We start from the raw sequence: 24,942 nt of genomic DNA, 5'->3' as shown, positions 1-24,942 counted from the left end.
ACTTCTGCCAAAATGTGTGGTTCCATATGTGTGGATTTGTGACCATTTCGTTGTTCAAAACAGCAAAGAACAATGTTTTTTAAGGCTTATATGCAGCAAATGCTTGCAAAGTGAATTTTTGTAATATCAAGTCAACATTGTAAGTATATCGTCAATAGGGAGGTGCTCAGGCTGTACAGTGGGAGTGGCCTGGGCAAAGTGGAATTATCAACAGCTCACTGCCTGACACTATGCGCAAATTATTAAGAGATTAACTCTTAACGCGACTTTACATGTTTGGGGAAAGAATGAATAACACCTTCAGCTCCTTCGTTAGGATTGAGAGCAAAATATGAAGATGGATCTTTGAAGAACGGGACATTTTTTCTGTTATAGAGGTGAGAATATCGCGCACCTACACGTGCAATTAAATTAAATCACCTAAACTTTTTTTTCTGCGAAACTGAGAAGATATCGTATAACGAACTTCTATACAAATTCTCAAAGTTAAACTAAGCGTTTAGTAGAGAATTATTTACTAAATAAATTTCCCGTTGATGCTCGGTTACCTGGGTTATTCAATCAAAGTTCCAAGAGGTCTGGTCTTTATTCCATATGTTCTTCAAAAAGTAGTTCCTTTTATGATTTAAATAAATAAATATTTTATCAATTTAGCCCATTTGGATATTCTGTATATGCTGTATAAAATATGTTATCTTCTATATGGCCATTTCTTTTATATTTTGATATCCACTTATGTATGTGGGTCAATGACGTGACATGTATTTTTTGTGTCCAAATTCATTATTTTCCTAAAAAGAATTTGAATAAATACATGTCATATATCAAATGGATCTACAATATGTCCTTTATAAGAAACCCTTTTCATTTTATTGAAATTCAATAGATTTTTTGAGTTTTGGTGTTTGAAAGACCAAAAATGTCAGGTGGTGCGACCGTCCGAACATACAAACAGAGAACAAAACTGAGAAATAAATGTTAATTTTCTCAATAAAATTCTTAATAAAATATTTTGGCATGATTCTATGTTAAATTTCTTATATATGAGGGGAAAAATACTCAGTGCTAAATACATTAAATGTATATTATTTTAAATTAATATATGGTCGCACCACCTGGCATTTTCTTATTTGTCATTGACCCATGTATTGCAGGCTCTGTGGCTTTAACGGAATGCCCTATCAATAGAAGCCTGATAATTCATATTTGTGGATAAAAAACTGCTGACAACATATAAGCAGCAAATCCAATATAACATTTCAAATGCTCATCATAAACAGAAAACAAAGTTACTTCTTAAATTAGCCTTTCCATGCCATTAATACCAGAACTACTATCTTTAAACAAATTCCCAATTAGAATGTTGTTCATCACAAAATGTGACCTTGCTTGTGAAAAGTATTTCAAATACATTACCCACATTACTCTGACATGTTTAGGCAGGCCTTTATGTGGCATAATTCTGATGTGTTCTGACTGCAACTGCTTAATGTTGTTTTACTGGCTTTGCAATGTGTCTTTAAAAGGTCCTTAGAAACATTTATTTCTAAATTGTGGTGTTGTAGAGTGATTTGTGCATCAATAAGCTGGCGTATTATGTTGAGATCCTGGTTTTGTGGGCTGCTCCTGGTGAAGAAGTCAAGGGTCACTTTTTAGATTTTAGGTTCAAAGAAGCGTTACTGGCATGATAAAACAGATTTTTACATTGCCAAAGCACAGAAAAGTTTAATATAAACATTCTGTACCAATACAGACATACATATCAATATAAACAGAAAAAGAGCAAAGTATTGATGACAGTTCTCAGTTAGGGTGCTGGATCATGTCATATAGTATCAGTTTGTGTTGTGTCAGTGTTTTGTTGTCGTGGCAGGACTTGAGATATCTTGCAGCCCGGTTTGAGCTTACTGAGTTTTCTCCCAGTATGTATGATATCTTGTCCTTTTGTTGAAACTGGTTTAAATCTTTGTGGAAGTTTGTAAACTGAGTAAAGAATGTTTCTCTGATGTGTGTTGTTTGGACATGAGATTAAGAAGTGCAGCTCTGTTTCCACTTGATTCTGTGTGCAGTGCGGACACTGTCGCCCTTCTCTCGGTGTCCATGTCTGTCTGTGTCTGCCAGTCTCTAAAGTGAGTCTGTACATGCTCGAGAATTCTTAGTTTTAAGGTCTGAAACGGTTTTGAGGTATTCTGCCAGTTTATATTCTCTGTTTAATTACAAAGCATTCCAATTTACTTTGCTGAGCTGTTGCTTCTGTCCAGTGTTTGAGATATTTTTCTTTTTGTGTATTTTTGATTTGGCTTAGTCTGGTTGGGGTTCGATTGGGCATGTTTTGGGTTGGAGAGTTAGTTCTGAGATCAGTTGGACGAAGAAGCTTCTACCAGTGTTCAGCTCTTGATGGCTTAAAGGGGTGATTTGCCGGAAATATGTGTTTTTCTTGTCTGTGGTGTGTTTTAAGTTACCCATGCATGTATTAGACACGTAAAATTGCAAAAATTAAAGTGTTGAAACAAAAGATGCATTCTATCTAAAAGCGATTGCTCAACCAGACCTGCCTGAAACGCCTCGTGTAACCACAGCCCACGAATGTACGTCATTTCGTGGTATGACTTGACTAAGACCACCCAAATGTACACGCAAGTAAGGTGGGTGAACTTGTAAATTTCATTGTATCGTTGCTGCCGGAGCCATGGAGATGCTGTGTGTTTCGTTGCGAAAAGAAAGACTATTTGTTTGCCCTTCCAATTGATGAGACAACTAAAAATGAATGTTTACATTTTACAACACTGTTCCAGAAAAGTACAATCCGAATATTCAAGTTTGTTCAGCGCATTTCACTGAAGATTGCTTCACGAACCTGGAAGATTTCAAGACCGGCAATGCACGAAAGCTTTGGTTAAAAAGTGGGGCCGTTCCAACCACTACAACTTCTCATGACAGGCGCATCAGATTCGCAACATATAAATATATTGTCATTGTAAAAGACTTTGCTACGAACTAACGCGGGTTTAGTTTGTCATGTGTTTGTGATCTGCAAATGCAGACACGCGTGCAACATAAAAAAAGACAACATAAGTCATAATGTTCCAACTAGAGGCAACAAATGTTGTGTTTGTAATGGGATTTATTGTCTTTGCTGAGTCGCGACGAGACGTGGGGTAACACTGGTTGATCAAGAAGGGCCAACACACTCGTGTTATGTATTATGTTACCATTCCCTGCTGTACTGCAAGCTTCTTTCTATCTCACTTAAACTCTGTGTGATGGTTGTACGTATAGTATTTATAACATCGTATATGTAAAAATTATAACAGTAAGCTATAGTTTTAACTATTTAACATAATTTTTTTTTATAAAACCTTACCAATCCTTTACATCCTGCTCAAGTCGCGCTGGCAAAGTTGATGTATAGGCTTGATCATATTCAATTTCCGTATCAGATTCGGTCTCGAATTGATATAAGGAAGTACTGATGACATTTTATCACCTGTAAGTGCAATAGCTTTGGAAGCTGATGTTCTGAATATGGTAAGAAACGTTACATTTCCGTAAAACACTCTAGGATTCGACCAATCACTACGCACTAACCAACTGGCCAATCATAGCACACCTCGCTTTTAATAGCGATGAGCTCTGTAAAAAATCAGAGCATTTCAGAGAGGCGGAGCAAAGAGGAGATCCAAACATGCGCGGTATGTGAAAAAATAAGTTTTTTTAAAACGTGCATACACATTACATTACATCTTAAACAAACGATAATATTAATTTTAGCCGTGTCATATGACCCCTTTAAGTGTCGGAACAAAAGATGAATTTTATCTAGATGCGAATGCTCACCCAGACCTACCTGAAACGCCTCGTGTAACCACACCCCTTAAAATCTATGTCAGTTCGTAACACCTTTTGACTAATACCGACCAATGTATACTCAAGTAAGGTGGGCGTACCTGTCAGTACAATTGCTTTAAAACCCGATGTTCCAAATAAGGTAAGAGGCGTAACATTTCCACGCAGTCTTCGACCAATCACTACGCACTAGTGAATTGGCCAATCATACCACACCTCGCTTTTCAGAGCGATGAGCTTTTTAAAACATCAGCGCGTTTCAGAGAGGCGGAGCAAAGAGGAGATACATACATTTGTAAACACATTGTATTACATCTAAAGCAAACAAAGCATGACCCCTTTAAGGCTTTGTGATGGAGTGTCTCTGTATTACTGTTCTTAAGGTGAGTGGAGAATTGTATAGCTCTTTTTTGTATTTTAATTATAAGAGGATATACACCTATTTCTGCTCTGCAATTATTATTTGTATAGTTTTACGCTGTACCTGTAGAATGTTTTTTTACGCATTTCTGTTTGCAGAGTCTCTATTGGGTGTTTGTCTCATTTGGTGTATTCTTTGTTGGTGAGAGGTCCCTAAACCTCACATCCATACAGCGTGATTGGCTGTCATTTTTGTCAAATGTGTACTGCCTCTCACATAATTCATTTTTACGTTTTCTTACCTGTGCCTTGTCACTTTTTTATCCTGTATGTGCACTGGAAGCTTCTGTCACTTAGACAAATTCCTTGTGTGTCCAAGCACACATGGCAATAAAGCTCTTTCTGATTCTGATCATTGTAGTCTTAGTCCGCCCCTGTGTCAGTATGCACGGTTTACCAGATTTTGTTGTCCTACAATAAGGTTATTATCAAATGAGGGGAACATTGTGCTGTGATTAGAGGTTCTGGTATGTTTTCACGGACACATTTCAATTATATTTTTGTGTCAAAAATGATCATGCATGTTTAAAATCAGACCAGTCACTAACATAACAAGACAAGTAAACAAACCTTATCCCTATACAACATTTAAATGTGTCAAAGGAAAAAAAATGTAGTAGGGGATTTACAAATCAATGTTTACATTTCGACTTCACACATAAAAACAATATAGAAAACAAAACAAAAGTCCTATAAAAGGTTTTAATTGGTTTTGTCTTGAAAATGTGTCAACAAAAAACTGCCATAAACATTGAGGGACCATCATCGTAGGTTCAGGTTGCTCCCAATATTATGATTATTTTTTGTGGATTATTCTTACTATATTACATACTATCCTAAATATGTGTTTACAGCATACATTTCATCTCTGGGGTCACTACACACCTTCAGCACATCTTTCACACACATTCTTCATGACTTCATCCTATCTCCACACCTGGGACAACCCCTGTTCAATGAGATTTTGGACATTTAAAGGAGAGCGCTGATAACATTTGCCTTACGTTGTGGAAAATTCCATTTCAAGAATTTTGGGAGGAGGGTCAAAATTAAAGTTAGAAAACATTGTGTTGTCCAACAATGAGGGGTGTCCTGCAGTCTGAAAGGGTCTGACGATGCACGTCTGTAATTGGTGTCATGTGGAACACATGATCTTTGTATGAGAGAAGGAAAGCATGTGACAGCATGATGAAATTCAGACTGCTCTTCAGATAACTGAGCAAGGGGAGAAGTGTTAGATTGGGTTAATAACTCGAGGAGATCAGAAAGTGTGGTAGACAGGTTAGGTATGAAACACGGGATGATATGCAGCAGGTTTCTCCCTTACTGTTCCTGTTCAGGAGGAGAAGCGTTGGAGGCATCAGGTCGGACTTACATATGGAACTCGCCCTTGACTTTCCCTGCCGATGTACTCGCTGTAAGTCATGGACCGACTTTTACTTTAAGTGTTTTTACATTAACCATTTTTGCTTATATTTGCTTATGATATGTGAAACCTTATAACATTTCTGGGTCACTTTTAATCCTGATTATCACTGTAATGCATTCAAATGGTTTACTTGAAATAAATCATACTATTTTCACTGGTGAACTAGTGTTAGATTGTCACTAATTTCTTATTGGATAGATTAGAAGTGATGGTGGTGAGAGATGCTTTATCCAACTCTATTTATGCTTGACCTTTGACACTGCCTATGTTTTTGGTTTGAGCATGTTCATGTGCTTTAGATGTGCACACTGTCTTTTCAAAAAACATGTTGGGATGTGGTCTGAACAAAGCCTAACACTCTGTCTACACCGAGGGTGGACAAAATTTCAAATTATATTGGATTCTAATGCGTTCTATCTCTTGTTGCGTTGCGCCGCATCTGGTGTAGACACGGTGTTAGGAAGTCTAACTAATGTCACTCAGGTAATGTTTTGTTAGGAATTCCTATGTGTTTTTACATGTTCTAACTACAAAATAACAAGCCAAAGGATTTGTATATTTCTGTACTAACAGGCTTTGACTTACTGACATGTTTATCTATTTCCCACGTCATGTGGCTTAAAGAGTACATAACATGAGATCATGAAAATTACATTTCATGCCGTGTGTAATGTTGCCGTGTTTGAAAGTTAGCTATCAGCCAAGTTTACAATTTAACCAAATTGTTGGCTTGGAAAATTGGGAGTCGTCTCTGAATCACGCAAACGAGTCGTCCCTAGTCCGATTCGGGATCTGCCGCGGATTTACGTCACTACATATAGTCCTGCCTTTGTTTTGTTATGACTGTCCCTCAAACACTGTAGTTCCTGAGCCTTATTTGCGGTAGACCAATCACAGCAGACTAGACCATCTGACCAATCACATGAGACTATCCTAGCGGAAAGGAGGGAATTGGACAGATGAATCGCGGAACAAATCATTTGAGAGTCAGTCAAGAAGTAAATTAAAAGTAACTAGCTATTATTACGAATACACGAAAACATACAATTGTTGTTGGACACTCCATAAACCAAAGTAGGACCTTAAAATCCCTAGTTATGTACTCTTTATGTCATCTCTGTTTCTGTAATATCTTTTGTAGACAGCTTACAGACCTCTGCAATGACCAGAGACCACCCGCTAACATCGTTCCCATCATAAAATATGAATAGCTGGTCATTGATCATGCTCTAACCTAAAATTGAACATTGTCTCTTTTTGTGGTTGAAGGCGGTGAGCGCATCTTAAAGATGCAGGGCAACTGGAAGACGACGAAGGTGCTTGGAATGCTGATGCTGGCCAACTTCCTCATCTACATGTTGGTGGCAGTGTCCCGGACCTACAGTCAGAATAACCACAAGCACCGAAAAGCAATATCCAAAGGCTTCTGGAAAAAGCCAGAGGCCATGACACCAATCTGGAACCAGGAGCAGCAACGTCTGGATGATGTTTACTTCCTGCCCGTTGCCAATGGCAGCGAGTCCTTCCACGGCTTTCTGAGAATCCCTCATTGGCTGAATACGAGTCACATGTCTTCCTGCCAGCGAGATGACAAAGTGATGACACAGATAAAAAACTTTAGTTCACTTCCACAGCGCTTTAAAGACTTCCTGCTGTACAGGGACTGTAGGTCATTCCCTCTGATAAAGGATGCACCCAGTGTGTGTTCGAAACCACCCTTCCTCTTACTCGCGATAAAGTCCATCGCACCTCATTTCGATCGACGGCAGGCCATCAGAGAGTCGTGGGGTCGTGCCGGTCTCCTTGACGACCATCGCATCGCCACTGTGTTCCTCCTTGGCGACACTGCTGCGACGGACCACTTTCCAGATTTGTCAAATATGGTCAAGCATGAGGCCATGTTGCACGGGGACGTGTTGCAGTGGGATTATCGCGACTCATTCTTCAATCTCACATTGAAAGAAGTTCTTTTTCTGGAATGGTTTGCCACCAATTGCTCCTCCGCCCAGTACGTTTTCAAAGGTGACGATGATGTTTTTGTAAACACACACCACATACTGGAATATCTACGCAATTTAACGGCGGCCAGCTCACGAGACCTCTTCATTGGAGATGTGATCTCCAATGCTGGACCTCATCGGGACAAAAAACTCAAGTATTATATCCCAGAGAGTGTCTTTGTGGGGGATTACCCTCCCTATGCGGGTGGTGGAGGTTACCTGTACTCAGGTAATTTAGGGATGCGACTGAGAACTATCTCACGATTGGTTACTCTGTACCCAATTGATGACGTGTACACTGGGATGAGTTTGAGGAGACTGGGTTTAGCGCCACAGAAACACACTGGCTTTAAGACTTTTGGCATTGAGGAGAAATACAAAGACAACGTTTGTGCTTATAAAAACTTGATGCTGGTGCACCCCAGGAGCCCACAGGAGATGATTAAGATTTGGTTTGGAATAAATGACCCCGAAACACACTGTGAGTGAGAGACATTTTATGGTCGATTAAAAAATGGCATGTCTTTTTCTAAAGATAAATGACAGCAGGACACAAACTTTCTCTTTTAATGTAAATCATTTTATTTTTAACACTATCATAAGACCAGGGCAATTTTATTACATGAAAATCAGGATGTTTCCATGACGATAAAGAATTATAGAGACTGTGGCCTTTTTTATGTTGAGATGTGAATTGTCATTCCTATTTATATGTTTTTCTGAATTACAAAAAGAGCTGTGCTCTAAACAAAAGATATGGTGCACACAATTTATATCAAAGCAATAGTGATAAAAGATGTTCTATCAATTATGCAAGACGCACAAAGTCGTGAACTTTGTGCCATTGTTATAGAACAACATATGATACGGCAACACACACAAACCCATGTGAGATTCAGAAGTTCAAAGTCTAGCAAATTTCCATTGCGCTATAACTCTGTTAAACTCACAGGTAGATAGGATAGGATTTATTGTGATCTTTGACCTTTAAAACCTAGTTTCTGTCTTTAACACTTCTAAGTTAATCATCCAGTGCTTTGTGTTTAATACTTTATCAGGGAATACTAAATAACAATTTAAAAGATTTTATAAACATACTTTTTTAATTGACTAAGTATTAGGTTACTTTAACATTGCCAGGTTATGATGTTGGTTAGTTAAATCTATAACACAGGAATTCTATAATATTAAATTAAATTAATTGTTTTATATCTTAATTTTAATTAAAGTGTTTTACAAAAATACCACATTCCTAACAACCTTTACCATGTGCAACAAGGTAACACCATGGACAATTCTATCAGACCATTAAGAATGATCATATTTACTGATCCTAACCCTGTTGCAAGATGTATACCTAGTTGCAAGCAAGCACCCTTACAAAAATGACATTTACATAAAAAGTTGTGTGCATTTGACTTTATTTGACAGTAATACCTTTAAACAATAAGAGAAATGAAAAATGTGCAGTTGACTTTTTCCATCTCAAGTGAGTAATGCTGCTTTCCACATGCAGCGTTTAGCACTTTCTCAGTCCTGATTTTGTACCATGTTTAAATATGTAGTGAAAAAGCGGTATCTGTTGGACAAAAAGAGACTCGTGTACGGAACACATTTAGATCGTGCGGCTACCCGTTTAGTCATGCGCAATCAAAAGACTTCATGCGGCGGCATATGACTTCACAATATCGCGAGAGTGCTTCAGGCACACGCAGTAGTCCGATCTCGCATCGCTCTCGCGGTACTTGAATGTCATATGCTGATCGTTCTGCACAGCGACGTATATTGAACAACACACCTGTGCTTTATTGATTACAGATATAGCACAGGTGATTTTTGGGCACTTCCTCAGTTTTTCGTTTGAAACAAGCAACTGATAGCAATTCGCGAAGTTTACAATCATAATCCTAAAATGCCGTGGCGGCATTTGTTGTGTAAATGCAGTCTTCTCATATTAATCTATTTCACACTTTGGGTGACCGGTGTGGAGGTGAGTAAACTGATCAATCAGTGGATACAATACAAATAAGCTTTTGATCAAATTAAGAGAGCGTGATCGGTTAAGATCGTACTATTATTGTATGTTTTTGGCAGATACACAGAAATGCAGGCCATTCATCCGCAGGTAAACCGCTGTCAGTCAAAACGTATACTTTTGATAAGATATTACATGAGAATTGGTCATACAATGTAATGCATCACATTACGATAGATTGTTTGTGTGTTTCTTATTCGGAGTATAGCTATACGTAAATTAAGAAATATTAGGAGTAATCCTAAAGTACATTATATATTTTCTGAGATGTTGTAACGGCAGTAGCCTTGAATCAAAATTCAACATCCCAAAAAATGTTCAGGTGTGACAAAATATTTGAACATGTTTATGTACAAATGTTTCATATATGCACTCAATTGAGTAAAATTAATAAATAAATCGGTGCAAAAACATTTTATTTTTTCAAATAAAGTATGTCCAGTATTTTGCATGTGTTTAGAATAAGAGCATCTGCTTAATGTAAAGTTAAATAATTTATGATTTAGAAGGTGAGAGAATAAAAAAATTGAAATGGTTTATTTCACAGTTCTATTACTGCTTCACTGACCCACATTAAGATTCAAAAGGTCTTTATTTAATAAATCAAAATTTTCAGCGGCAGGAGCTAAAGAGCGATACGCATTCTTTGCCCTCCGGAGCTGCCACCAAGTTCTACGCGGTGAAAGCGGTGAGTTGTTCTCCCCCGACTACCTGTGCGCCAACCCCCCCGTCTGGTGCAACTGGACCATCCAGGTGCATCCTGGGAAGCGTGTGGAGTTGTATCTGGAGGACTTTACCCCCTCGGAGGCTTGTCACATGAAGAGTGATCAGATCCACCTTGATGAGTCTCCTGCTGCTGCCGGTGGGCAGAGAATACTGGAAAGGTGTTGGAGAAAGGCACAGTACATGTCGGTGTCCAACACCGTTCAGGTGGTGCTCCTTATTGGTGGGAACCGTCCCACCCCATACAGGGGGTTTTATGGACGTTTCAAAGCTTTTGGACCTTTGGATTCTATTGACCCCCTGTATGAAGGTGAGCAGTTGTCACAGGGAAGCCTCATATGTGTCCATTAACTGTCCCAGCATTTATTTATATTTTTTTGTACTTTAATCAAAGATTTTAATGAATGGAATGATGGGTTGATTTTTGATGAGCAGAATCTTTGTGTTTCTCCTGACAGAAGTGCCCTTAGATGTGATAGAGGAAGCATTAGGTGGTGGCGAACGGGAAACTGATGCAGTTACAAATGCTCCATCAGCTGTGGGAGGCATCACGGCAGATATAAAACTGTCAGACGTGAATGCCCAAACCACTTCTCATGGTCTGACCAAGCCTATTATATTCACTCAGTTTGAGTCCACATCAGTGGCCAATGGACTTGTCTTTAAGAATAGGCAACCGTGGGAAAAGAGTTCTGGGGACGTCCAAGAAGTATCTGCTAGTTCTACAAATTCAACTCTCACCTCTGGTTACCCCAGTGATGTTGAATTTCTCGAAGATACGCATTATGATTATAGTTCCATTCCAATTCCGAGAGAACAGCAGACGCCAGCAGGTGGATCAGCCCAAATTCGTTCAAAATACCAGCCTGCCTACAGACACATCACGGACATGTACCTCAGGCCAAGGGTCGAGATCGAAGCCACTAAACCAGACGCTCGGTCACCAACAGCTATGCGCAGGAATGTGGATGCGCACTCCCGTTCTTCAGGTAAAACTGGGTCAGTTAGAGCCACCATGGCATCTGATGCTGGGGAAGTTTGGTGGGTGAGGGGGGATGATATTGCCATGGAGACGAGAAAACAAGACGACGTTATAAAACCACCTGTCTTTATGGACACTAATGCTCCCAGAAAGCCTAAACTCCAGCGCAGATCCAAAGGTGGAGTTTTAAAGCAACATTTTACTCATCATAGTCTTTATTTCGTAAAAATATTTTTTGTCTATAAAAACTTGCATTTCTCTCCCCTTATTTTTATTACTGTAATGTTACTACTGTAAAATGTAGACCACTTTGTCTAAGGCACTGAATTTATAAAATCTGCACACGGTATAAATACTAATGTTACAGGTATGTATCAATAGTTTGTTTCTCATGATAGGAGGAATTTACGAATTGCACCAAAAGTTCAGATTTTACATTTTGTTTTTTGTTGTGTACTGTCGTTAACTGTTGTTTTCATTACACAGAAAAAGCTCAGAACCAACAGACCATTACAAATGCCACCCAAAATAATCATTTACCTGGGGGTGAGAATTTCTTAGACACATCTCTACCACCACCCCTTAATTCTACCAATTGCATTTCACTTTAAAATAATGTAATGGAGTATTGCATGCTTCATTGCATACATGTTCAAGGTACAATGTGATATAACATTGTCTGTCCAATCAGAGCTCTTGTTTGAGGTAGCTGTGGAGGTCAGTCTGGATTCTGAGCACCTTGAAAAATCATCTTCCCTCCGAAACCCTCTAGAGATCATGGTGGGTAATACAAATGACTTTTTCGCTGAAGTTAATTTAAATGTTTAAGCATTTGAAATTGGTCTTTTCAGATAAAAGAAGAGCTTGGGCATCTCGTCATAAAAAGTCTAGATTTAAAAAGATTCAAAAAGTGAGTTGTAAATTTTAGATATGAAGCAGTTAAAGCAACAGTCCACCCAAAAATAAAAATGGTCATCATTTCCTCGCCCTCGAGTGGTTCAAAATCTATATCATTTTTTTGTTCCGATGAACACAGATAAATATATTTCGAAAAATGCTTGTAACTAAAAAGTTCTTGGCCACAATTGTCCACCATAGTCAGAAAAATTACAATGGTAGTCAAAAGTGGCCCAGAACTGTTTGCTATCCTAAATTATTCAAATTATCTTTTGTGTTCAAATTTATAAAGCATTTTTTTTTTCCTACTACATAGTCAATGGTGGCCAAGAACTGTTTGCTTACCAGCATTCTTCAAAATATCTTCATACAAATGTAAACAGATTTGGAACTATTAAGGAGAGGTAAATGAAGACAGAATTTTCATTTTTGGCGGAACTGTTCCTTTAAATAGATATGGTGACAATCGCTTGGTTTCTAGGTTGAGTTCGGGGGTTTTGTTCATCATGTGGGCACAGTTTCAGAAAACTGCTGCAGGACAATACATGTACGCAGATCTTCAGTCCAGTATGCAGAAGCTAATAGGCAAGATTATCAAATCCCAAACCAGCGGAATACAGGGCACCATAGCCTCTGTGTCAACGGAAGGTACTCTCACATATCAAACACATTTACAAGTCTTACAATTTTCTGTCATTAGTTGGTGTTTATCTGCCACGATATGCATTATGTAAGTTTGTCTGTGTTTGAATAGACATCAATGAGTGTGATACACACATGATGATGTGTGTTGCACACGCGGAGTGTGTGAATCAGTTCGGATCATATTCCTGTCACTGTCTCCTTGGTTACCATGAGGCTCGTAAGGGGCCAGCTGGGATGGTTTGCGTGGAGTCTGCTGTTTCAGGTAAGAGGAGAGGGTGTTTACAAGTCTACATAGCCTAACTTGTTTGTGAGGTATAATTCTTTAGGCGTCTAGTCTAAAGCTTTGTCTCAACTCTTTCTAGACTGTAGCTTTACATCATCTCCCAGGGTCCTCAAGGGCATTTACGCCATCTGCAGTCTGCTCATTTTGCTCATCTTGTTGTTAGTGGTAGTGGTCACATTTCTGTACCGTCGGTACTACAGAGGGATCTTCATGCCACGCTGCCAGAAAACAAGCATATGCAGCAGTGTGGAAACGCCTGCCAATGATGAAGACAATAACAACACCGAGAATGACGGCTGTGGTGGTGCTGACCCTCCTAGACTCCCACCTCCACCCCCACAAATGAGACTTTCCAAAGATGGCCTCTGTTCTCTGGATCTACCATTGTTACGGTTTAGCCCTCTTGCGCCTCCTGGTGGCTTCCGGAATAAAATACACGCAGAGAAACATGAGTTTTGAAAGATACACACTAACGTTTGTCTGAGCTCATCATTAGAGTTGCACTTAAATTCATGATATGTGTGTGACTGGTCTAGGGTTGTATTGGTTTTCCATTTCCATTGTTGTTTTATGCCTTAGCATGTTTAATCTGCTTTAGCATGTTTCATCTGAAATATTTTGGTGAGAGTTGGCTGCCTGTAGAAATTGGGCTTATTTTTGTTTTGTCTATTCATTCCTGACTGGTCACATAATTATGACTCAAAAAATTGATAAAGAGTTTTCGGTATGTTGTGATTTTATGTAATGTTTTTTATAATAGACAGTGAGTGTTAAGAAATATATTTCTCAAATGATGAATTAACAAGGAAATTTCAAATTTTACAAATACAGAAATATACACTTGCTGCAGGTCAACACACGCTTTTAGTTTGCGCTGCCTTGTAAAGTCGAACACGGTTGAAGTGTGTAGGCTGTGAACGCATTTTATTTTAGGCCATCAGAAAAACACCAGGGCCCGTATTCATCTATAATCTTATAGCAAAGAGTTGCTCCTAGTGACAAAATTCTAAGAAAATTATTAGAAATATGCGCGTTTCGCTTAAAATTACAAAGATCCTAGTAAAGAAAAAAGTAATTCATAAAAGATCTTAAGCTCTTGCGAGGAGCACTTTTAACTAACTTAAGAGTTTCTTTAGCAGCAGAGAAAATGGACGAAACATGAAAAGTGAGAAGAACTCTGTTGCATTGCATGACAATTTCCTAATTACTTTTAAGGTTTATTAGATAGTGTGTGTATGTGTGTGTTCTTCTATAGCTGCTTTGATGCAATGCAAATTGTAAACTCAATATAACATTAAATTACATTGGATGACCGTGAGTTAAAAAGGCACAACACATAAGGTCGTGCAGGGTTCATGTTAGTTACTGATCCTATTACAGACACGCTGATATATCCAAGACAGCGCAGAAATGCCATAGCGCCAGAATTAGAAGAAATCACCACATTAACGTATTAAGCAATTTGAGAGATGCTGCAGAGATGATTTGGTACTGTTACAACCTTCCATGGGGATCACACAAACAATTTTACATTGACACATTTAGCAGACTTACAGAAACGTTTTGGTCACTATGCATTTTCTATCAAATACGTTGACGTATCAGCATGGTAAATTAAAAATAAAGAATATATGTGTATGTGTAAAAATAACATGTTTAATTTCAAACTAATGACCCTACACTTAAAAGCGCAAATGTTTCCTTCTTGGCCAACCAACCAATCATAGCCTTCAAAAGACGTAGCAATGGGGTCAGCTCCGCCTCCTCACTAAAATAAAATGTGATGTCTTTTCCTTGCTCAAATTTGCTCTCAGATTGGTCCTGAATCACTTTTAAGCTAAGACTCGTACTCAGAAGTTTTTAATCTGAATGAAGAGCTTTCTTAGAGGATTCTTAAAAGCTTTAAAAATACGGGCATAGATTTCTAAGAAAAATTGACGCAAGCTGTAGGTTTGTGCGTTGATTTGAACGAAAACTAAAGATCTGAGTCTGATCGATAAAAGTGCAATCATAAAACAGTAATTCTTCCAACTCAAAGTGGTGCTCTGCGTTGGCGTCGTCGTATTACTAATGTCACTACTTGTGCGCACGCGCAGTTAGCTCAATCGCTTCCGGGGAAGAGGCTGCTAGTAAGTGATTCATACAGTTTTCAGACTCTGTTAAACGTATTATTGAATAAAAACATATCAACTCAAATCGTAGTTCTCCTTTAAGCAATACAAACGCCGGCGTCGTCACATGAATTTCGTCATTAGTTGTGGTGACGCTTATTATTTGTATCTCTCGTGCGCGAGCAACCTGTTGTGTTGTCCAGTTGATTTTTATAGCGCATCATTGTTGAGTTACGTGCCGACTTGAATTGTAATGTATTCATTTAACGTTAGTACCTTGTGTTTGTTAACTGTGCAAATAATGGCATTCTTTGCTAGCACAAAGCTTATTGGACAGAGATTAGAGATAATGATTATTCATGGTAACGTTCGAGTGACTGTTGGTTATTTATAGAGTAACGTTACAATGATCAGCAGAACCTTTTTGCAGTGAATGCATGAAGTCCACATGTGTGTCTGTGTGATACTGCATATATGATCAAGAGCTGCTAACTCATTGCGCTTGTATTTCAGAGGATGTTTGGGTTTATCTGGCAGTGTTTCTACTCCTCGTGTCTGCGCTTCTGGATGAAATGGCTCCTGCGGTTGGTGACAGGAACGTGCGAGCTGCAGCGGATTTGTTTACAATGCAAAGCCGGAGCGCTCAGGACATCACAAATAGGTGAAGCTTATTGTTGTATGAACATTCAGTTCTGTACACCAATATAAATATATGATGTCATTTTGAAATGTATTCATCCCTTTTCATACAATGACAGTTTATAGTGATCACATTTTTCAAGTTTCAACAAGCATTGTAATGACTCATACACTATTTATATGGCTGTTCACTTTATTTTGTCTTTGCACCCCATGAGCTGACATTCATTGCATTTTTTTAATTTTGTGTTAAACAAAGCAGCTTTCCTGTAGCTCAGTGGTAAGAGCATTCCGCAAGGTTGTGAATTCGATCCCAGGGGATTGCAATTACCTATGTAAAATGTATAGGATAAAGCAATGTAAGTCGCAAAGCGTCTACCAAATGCCTAAATGTAAACAAAATAATTACAGACATTTATGGGTGTAGAAAACAGTCAGTTGCTCTTTTAATGTATATTACTGATCAACTGTAAACTTTGATTTAACCAGGCTTTGGGTTCTCATTTATAAGCTTTGCAAACCTGTTGTCCTTGTTTTTCTTTGTAGAATACTCCCTGAAATCATCTAAAAGCAAGGTATGGATACTTAAGCACTTTCTTATCTTGGTATTTGATAAATATTTATATGAGCTCTTCACTTTTTTGCTGCTCTTAACACACATTGTTCTTGTTTGCTTTGGATTGTGTTTAATCAGGTATTGCGAGCAGCATTATCTGTGAAAGAGGCAGACTTGGAGGACCTAATAGCTCAAATAATTCAAGAAAAGAGAATCAAAGTGCAGAAAGATCATACGTGAGATTTTTTTTAAAGTTCACACTAGAAATAGGTCAGATTGAGCACATTGCATTGTGGGATACAGTATTGAGTACTACTGTGTACTGGTGAAATAGTCAATAATCAATAATCCTGGTTTTAGATTTATATGCCAGAAAACAACTGTACTTATATTTTACAGGTTTAAGCTGAATTTTCAGAAATGTTTGTTACAAATAAGTGGATATAGCGAACTGTTCGAGGCAGTTGAGGAATTACGAAAAGAAGTGTACGACTCTGAAAAGGAGGAACATGAGAAGATGCTCCTGAAGGTATATTTCAAATCACAGTGGCATCCACTCACAACCTTGCAGCATAAACCTGTTGACCTGATCTCTCAGTGAAGGGTTACGAAACCAGAGTGATAATTCTGTATAGGTTTGAGTGACAGAGTTCAATTTAGCTTGGTCTTTCTCTTTGTTTTGAGCCAGTTGTGGGAGTTGTTGATGCCTTCAGTAAGGCTGGAATCGAGAATCTCGAAACAGTGGTGCAGAATTGGTTTCCAAGGTGATGACCCGAAGACCGATTTCAGAGGGATGGGCATGCTGGGCCTAACAAACCTTCTGTAAGTGGAGCCTTTTTTAATCTTTTCCGGATGATGATGATGTCACATGTATTGGCTTTCCAGATTCAAGTTAACATTTGCTTTTGTTTGTCCAGTTTTTTCAGTGAAAACTACACGGATGCAGCCAGGAAGGTTCTATCACATTCCAATCACCCCAAACTCGGGTAAGTCCACATTCTGCTGGATCATGTCAATCAAACGTCACCTGATTTTGTTAAGGCTGGTCATTGGAGGTGTGTATTCTATTATTGCAGGTACTCGTATGCCATAGTGGGCATCAATCTAACTGAGATGGCATACAGTTTAATGAGCAGTGGAGCATTGAAACCTCATTTTTACAATACAGTATCTGGAAAACCCCAAATGGAGCACTTTCATGAGTTCTACTGTAAGTCTGCACAATCTTTGTATGTATTTATGTCGTGTTTATAACTTGACTGAAAACTGACTATAAAATCTTAACCGATGACAAAATAAGCTTCGATATTGTAATGCAGAATTTCTTGTTTTCTTTCTCTAGGTTACCTGGCTTACGAGTTTGACAAGTTCTGGTTGGAGGAGGAACCCGAGAGCATCATGGAGTTCAATCGCTACAGGGAGAAATTTCATGACAAGGTCAAAGGCCAACTCCAGGCACAAGAGGTGACGCTGAGCTTTACTTTGGACGCACAAAAATGACTGTTGCATTCCAGCATAACATCAAGCACAGGAGTGGCTATATTTTCCAGCCAATGAAAAAATCAAAGAGAGAACATTTGCATTTCAAAGTTGTTTTCCGTTGACTTCTTGATAGCTTTTAGTAAGGAAAAGTACAATGTGTATGTAATGTTGAACACAATAATTCCACAACAGCAACCGTATAATGTGTACTGTACTGCTAATAATACTTTAGTGCATTAACAGTAATATTTTAAACTCCAGTTAATTGATTGGAAACTCAATTAACACTTAAATGTAAAAATAATTTCTGTTTCTTTGTACAACACTTACCCATCTCAGGAAGTTGATGTTTCTGTTGATGATCAGTGATGATATTAGAATGTTTTTTTTCCTTGGCAAATTGTCTTTTGTATGCAGCGCGTACAAACTCTTTTGCATGTTGCCTCCCCCCACACACACACATATGCACATTTCTTAATGTGGCTTATGCTGGGAAAGAACAGTTGAGTATTTAATATCTAATCAGTTTTGTTATCTGTTCTGTGAATATTGTTACCTCAATTCAATTCCAAAGTACAAGCATTTGTATGGACAAATCTTTATGTAACCTTGTGTTGTGTTATTTAAAAAGGGTTTGGTTTTGAAAATATAACTTTGTATTCTTAATGACACAATTAATTTTATAGTGTTTATCATATCTGATAAAAACAAAATTAGACTAAAAACATTTTTTTATGTTCGTTTTTAATAACATGTATGGAGGGAAATTAAATAAGAGTTTAACAAAATCAATTGCGTTCTAATTTGAGATTGAATTGAATTTAAAAGTACAAATTTATTTTAGTAAAACTTGATACATCTAAGTAAAAGGTGCTGAATCTTGTAAAAAGGTTCAAATGAATAAAAGAGGCATCCTTGCCAGGACTATGTTTTAACTTGCCAGGTACAAAAAGAGATTCAGTCTTACACACATTTACAGTGGGTAAAAAAGTATTGAATACGTCACCACTTTCTCATTAAATATATTTCCCAAGGTGCAGTTGAAATGAAATTTTCGCAAGGTGTCGGTAACAATCCAAATAATCAATACATATAAAGAAAACAAAACAAGTAAGTTCACAAATTATGTTATGTATAATAAAATGGAATGAGAAAGGGAAAAAGTATTGAACACGTGGTGGTGCAAAAAGGGTGGGAAACTAAAGAAATCTATCAGTATTTAGAAACCAATTCTGGTCCTTGTCAATGGAAATTAACACCAGATGGTCCAGCCCCAACTGATGGCATATAAAAGGGTGTCTCAATACCAAGGTGTCTTCTCATAATGAGTAACGGCAAAGAGTTTTCTCAACACCTTGTTTCTCAAAACAAACTGATGGCATTGGTTAAAGAAGGATGTCTAAACTTCTGAACGTTCTAGTGAGCAATGTTTGGGCCATAATCTGGAAGTGGAAAGAACATCATTTTCAAGGTTCATAGAAGAGGCCTATGGAACCTTCAAGATTTTAAGAATGTCTGTGTGGAAGAATGGGCCAAAATCACACCTGACCATACAGGAAGCGTCTTGAAGCTGTAATATTAAATTTAATTTGAAAATAAATTTCAGTAAGCGTGTTCAATACTATTCCCCTGTGTCATTCTATTTTATTATATAAAACATATTTTTCTTTGCATGTATGGATTACTTGGGACCTTAACGACATCTGGGGAAAATGTCATGTCTACAGCACCTTGACAAAATCTATTTACTGACACAAATGGTGACGTGTTGTTCAATATTTATTTTACCCGCTGTATATACTTGGGCAAGGAGAACAAACCATCTCATTTAAGATCTCATTTAGACAGCACATAATAGTCCCAAAATAATATCGCAAATTTGCAAGAGCTGTCAATATGAAAGCAAGCATTTCATAATGTTTAGATTTTATAGAGAAAAATAAAATCTCAATGTTGTACACACACAACATTTTAACATTCCATATTCACAATAAAGTTGACTAAACTTGTTTTACATGTGTATGCGGTTCTGGTTTCCAGAATTGAGACGGTCTCACTTCCTAGGTCATAGTCATGTCAGGGAATAACAAATAAATGGTGCAGTAAACAGCTCTGTAGAACGGATTAATAAAAAAAAAGAGGAAACATAAATATTACATGAACATTATGTACATTAACATCAGGAACAGAGGATATATGTAAATTTGTGCGTTTAAAGAATTAGTTCTTATATTAAAGTGGTTTTCAGAATAAGGAATACATTTACATAAAAAATGCTCTGAAAAAATAGGCTAGTTATCAGCATCCTTGTTGTGTTGGCTATTAAACTTCCAAATCTGAATGAAATACTTAGAAGTCAAATTCCACTCCAGTCATCTAGAGAGGTTACAAGTCTTTGGGTTTAAAAGTGGGATTTCTGATTTAAACATCTATGTGGCCGCCTCGATCCTGTTTCTGGACATCATCATGGCTCTCTTGAGTTGCTCGAACGATACAAACATCACCACGTTCCAGGAGCCCAACCTCAGGAAAGAGGGAACGAACCTAAATAGCACAAACAAAACATTATTAATAACTCAAAAATCTGATCTTAATTGTATTTTAAATGCAAAAATACACATCGGCTTATACAGTATATGTTAAAAGTATATATTGTATCCCCTAACCCTCACAGAAAACTTTCTGCATTCTTATTCTTATGTGAGGATCTCATTATTAGATTATTCAACATAAGCCTTTATTTCACAGAGAGGGTCGTGTTTCTCATTTTCCTCAAAGAAATTTCCTCCGTATTAAACCATGGTCCCATTGTATAATGTGTTGCCAACAGTATAAAATTTAACAATCCAAAACTAAAATAATTGTGACCTTAGATAGTCTTGGATCTCTCACCCTTTGTAAAAGGCAGTGGGACCCTCTTTAGTCATCATAGTCCAGGCACAATTGATTGAGCTTTTGTATTGACCAGGAGGAGAGTTCATGTATCGAGTCTTTACCACATCGACCGGGGACGCGATCACTGTCGTGATGAAACCGGCTCCAAACGCAGATGTGAAATGGCATGGCAGATTGTCTGTAATTCCAAACAGGAGCAAGAACAATAAGAAATAAAGACACGTTCTCTAAATACAATATGTTTACATAAGGTCAAAAACATTCACAAACGTTCTTTTTCTACATTTTCACTGGAATTGGCTTTAACACACATAGCCTACAGTATTATTTCTTTGAAAGTACCTTTACACCTTCGCTCTTATTTTACAACCCATTCAACTGTTCGTACAGTATGTACTGATATCATCGTATTTGGTTTGTTGAGTAAGAAATATCAAAGCCTGACTCATGTCTGTCTTATCAAGTGAAAGAGGTTGTAAAATATCAAGAGATGTTTGGAGCAGTTCAATTTCAACATGTTCTTTCAACAACAATTACTTCAACTAGTGCACTGATTTGAAACAAATCAGAGATCATTCAAGCCTATTGTATTTCTTTTGAAACACTGTCTGATTTTCTTACCCGACATTAGTTTGTGTCTAAGAATTGCTTCCTTGATGAGGTCATAGGACACGAGTTCTGTGCTGTTGACCAGGGCGTTTCTTGTGATGTTGGGTAGTGTTCCTTTACAGAGAAGACAAATAAGCAATGTATTATCGGGTCTTAGATTATTCAAGAAAAAGTGTTGATTATAAATGTACTTATAGAACTAAACTTTAGGACTAAAATAACACATTTGACACAAGATTTGTATTCTGTGCTTTTTTACATTAAAAAACGTATTGTGTCTGTAAGTCAGATCTTCGGTGTGGTTGGCATGAGAAGCACTTCCCACTTTCCAAATCTGTCACACGCGTCTGGTTCAAATAGGATGCACACAGTCAGTTTTGGACCAGAGACATGACTAGCCGGACCGTAAAACAAATAATACCTCGGGAATATTTGAATTCCTTTCTGGGTACACACCTTTCCACAACCCTCTAAGACCCTCCTGCTGGAATATTTGTCTGTAAGCTTTCATGGTTCCGTTGTAGCGACGTCCCACACCCTGCAGGTTTTTCTGGGCCTGGAAACGCACCTTCACCACGTCAGTGGGCTGCGCAATGGAAACGGCCATGGCCCCTGTGGTGCAGCCAGCTAAGATCCTGATGCCCACATTGGGGTCTGTAAAACAGAAGTGAATAAACTGAATTCCCTGTTGAACGAAACCAAAATGATATTGCTTAGATAGTATTTAGTAAGTATCTAAGAAATAGATGAGTAACAGATGAGAACAGAAACATAAAATACATTGAGTTTGATACATTCTCGATCCTTTGTGAGATTACAGGGAAAATCTGAGTAGCAGGAGATCAATCATTCATTTGATCTCCATGCAGAATAAACTGTGATATTAACGAAACTTCTCTTTTCAAATTCAAAATTTTCAACTTACTGTCTTTGCCCCTTGTGTAGAAGCTCTTAACGCTGTCGTACAAGCCGATTCGTATAGAGGCAAAAGCCATCTGTCTCTGTAGTCCAGCTATTAATCCGTTGTAGAGCGAGCGTGGCCCCTCCGTTCGCACCATGGTACTGATGGTCCCAAACACGCCCCTGTACCGGATGCCCTTAGCTGCTCCTGTCGTGACTTTCTCTCCCTGGATCTAGAAGCAAGAAAACAATAAACATGTCAAAATAGTGACTGGATAGGGCATACAGGTTCTGAAAACAGAAATACTCCCTTATTTTAAGGGTTATTTTAAAAGCTATCTAGGCTTACAAGCTTTAAAGAATATTATGAAAAGCATTGCAATATACTATTGGACAAAATTTTTGTTCAAAGAATCTGAAACATTAGAACTGTATATAAATGGCTATGGACATGTTTAAAAATTCTTCAATTTATTTCAAGTCATACGGGTTTCAAGCCTGAAAGTACTTCATTTGCAAAACAGATTTTGCTTGACATTTTAGATAATCATGTATTTTATTGTACTTTTCATGTAATATCAATCAAACTGCAGTTGGGTTGTTTTGATTATGTAATAATAACAAAAAAGTGAAATAATTCAAATAACTAACACAATAAAAAACATTTTAACATTTTAACATAATAAAAACATTATTTTTTAAATAGATGCATCTGATTTTGCAAATAATCTCTTGATTTAATTACTTAAGTCATGTAGAAAAAGTATTTAGGCAAAATCTATAAAACAGTTACTTAATTTAGACACTTTTGTGAAATGTATATTAAATCTCTTATATATCATAATCATAATATCATGAAAGCAGTCAGGACTTGGTTATAAATAACATGCAATTAGTTGATGCGTTCCGTGCAGACGTTCTGAAGATGTTCAGCCAGGTGAGTGATGTACAGTATGTACCTGCAGGCGAACTTTAGCTGTGTCCAGAGGAAACGTGACTAAATCAGCAATGCAGGCGGCTGTTCCTGCACTCAGAACTTTTACTCCAAGAGGAGGTGGAACATCAGATGGCTTTAGACCCACCATACCGACAGCTGGAGTGCCAAAGATAGACAGAGACAAAGGGATAGGAAGAATATTGATATTTTTTTATATATATAATTATTATTAAATGTTAAGTCGTACCTTTAAAGCTATTGAAATATTTGCATTACAAAGAGCATTTATTAAATGCTTAAAGGTATAATTCACCCAGAAATAAAAATTCTGTCACTCACTCTCTTGTCATTTCAAACCTGTATGACTTTTTTTTTCTTCTGCAGAACACATAAGGATATATTTTGAAGTAATTTTGTAACTGAACAACCAGTGGGTACCTCCATTGTTCATTTAACAACATTGTTCAAAATATCTCCTTATGTATCTCCTTTCTTCAGAAAAAAAGTCATACAGGTTTGAAATGACAAGAGGGTGAGTAAATGATGAAAGAATAAAAATGTTTTGGTGAACTATCCCTTTAAAGCCTTATAAAAGACTTTCATATTTACAAAAGATACATTTGCACCAAGAGAAGGTCAAAATCACTTCAGCTAGATGTTTAGTGTAGAATTATTTATAATGTAAATGATATTACATTATAAAGATTATAAATTCGTACATTAAAACACATTTCAACAAAGTACATTTCTATGCACAGTATTAATGTATGCAATATTTTATGCATATTTATTCATCATTATTTTTACATTTCAAATAATAATAGCAGACACATGAACTGACCTGCGGATGGATTTCTCTGTCTGATGGTATGACAGGGCTCTTAGCGTGAATTCTCAAGTTGTAGAGAGAGCAGCAGTCATACTGTCCTTCTTTATATATCGCTATCACGGACTGTTTTCCTTTTTTTCAACATCCACTTCCTCAGGGAGGTGTTTCTTTGGGACTGATTACTGGGTAACACAAAGTCCACCCTCTCACAAAGAGCCAATGTCCAAAACATCCCATATCCAGATAAACAACACTGTAAGCGAACAAAGCTGTCCCAAACAGTAATGTTAAAATATTAACATAGATTACATAAAAATGTAACCTCTTCACAAAGGTCAAGAAAGGGACAACACGCTTATCACAACAAAACAGCCATGGTTATTGAATATATAGACATACAGTATGTTTCCCAATGGACAAATAAGTAGGAAGGTTTTGGTCTTAGTGTACAATAGAAAGATCTCGTGAAACTGAATGAACGCCGATACTTGGAAAGAGGTCAAGCAGCTCTCAGCCAATGATGGGTGAGTCGTGTAAGGTCTGAAAGATGATTGGCTTCACGGCTGGGTGGGCAACAGGGTGGTACGGGCCAAATGACAAACATGTCTTTGTTTCTGTTTATCAGGAGGAAGATGCCGTATTTTGGCTCATTTCAGGATTTCAGTAGAACAAGTGTCATTTTCTCAGTACTGGAGGCCAATCACTTCAAAAGCAATATATTGTA

General features: G+C 37.6%; 3 protein-coding genes across 7 annotated transcripts; 2 read left to right on the top strand and 1 right to left on the bottom strand.

Moving 5' to 3' along the window:
* The first annotated feature begins 157 nt into the window (after positions 1-157).
* On the top strand, positions 158-16,026 carry LOC130434611 (uncharacterized). 5 transcript variants are annotated; one of them, XM_056764856.1, is made up of 12 exons: positions 159-377; positions 5,607-5,683; positions 6,965-8,176; positions 10,347-10,763; positions 10,912-11,442; positions 11,922-11,981; positions 12,127-12,215; positions 12,287-12,345; positions 12,814-12,980; positions 13,087-13,239; positions 13,340-15,389; positions 15,885-16,026. In XM_056764856.1, exons 2-11 carry the CDS (start codon positions 5,644-5,646, stop codon positions 13,717-13,719), a joined length of 3,108 nt encoding a protein of 1,035 aa, XP_056620834.1. In that variant the 5' UTR covers positions 159-377; positions 5,607-5,643; the 3' UTR covers positions 13,720-15,389; positions 15,885-16,026. The 5 variants fall into 5 exon arrangements, with proteins under 5 accessions (XP_056620852.1, XP_056620834.1, XP_056620861.1 ...); XM_056764866.1 differs by lacking the exon at positions 5,607-5,683 and having other exon boundaries at positions 160-377; XM_056764874.1 differs by lacking the exons at positions 13,340-15,389; positions 15,885-16,026 and having other exon boundaries at positions 158-377; positions 13,068-13,227.
* elmod2 (ELMO/CED-12 domain containing 2) lies at positions 15,721-20,201 on the top strand. The gene is given in 10 exon segments (XM_056767243.1): positions 15,721-15,733; positions 15,885-15,964; positions 15,966-16,032; positions 16,557-16,585; positions 16,705-16,802; positions 16,966-17,095; positions 17,255-17,388; positions 17,484-17,552; positions 17,643-17,776; positions 17,909-20,201. Coding segments are annotated over 10 exon segments (912 nt in total). The 3' UTR covers positions 18,067-20,201.
* On the bottom strand, positions 19,810-24,356 carry ucp1 (uncoupling protein 1). Its single transcript, XM_056764903.1, has 7 exons — positions 24,231-24,356; positions 23,412-23,545; positions 22,478-22,685; positions 22,009-22,206; positions 21,565-21,666; positions 20,941-21,121; positions 19,810-20,592 (listed from the first exon to the last, which is right to left on the bottom strand). The coding sequence occupies exons 2-7, from the start codon at positions 23,535-23,537 to the stop codon at positions 20,478-20,480; spliced, it is 930 nt and encodes a 309-aa protein (XP_056620881.1). The 5' UTR covers positions 23,538-23,545; positions 24,231-24,356; the 3' UTR covers positions 19,810-20,477.
* Between the last annotated feature and the right edge of the window lie 586 nt (positions 24,357-24,942).

Source organism: Triplophysa dalaica, chromosome 2 (assembly GCF_015846415.1).
Source record: "Triplophysa dalaica isolate WHDGS20190420 chromosome 2, ASM1584641v1, whole genome shotgun sequence".
Classification (NCBI taxonomy): Eukaryota; Metazoa; Chordata; class Actinopteri; order Cypriniformes; family Nemacheilidae; genus Triplophysa; species Triplophysa dalaica.
The sequence above is the reverse complement of the archived record's forward strand: the minus strand, read 5'-3'. Positions and strand labels throughout refer to the sequence as shown.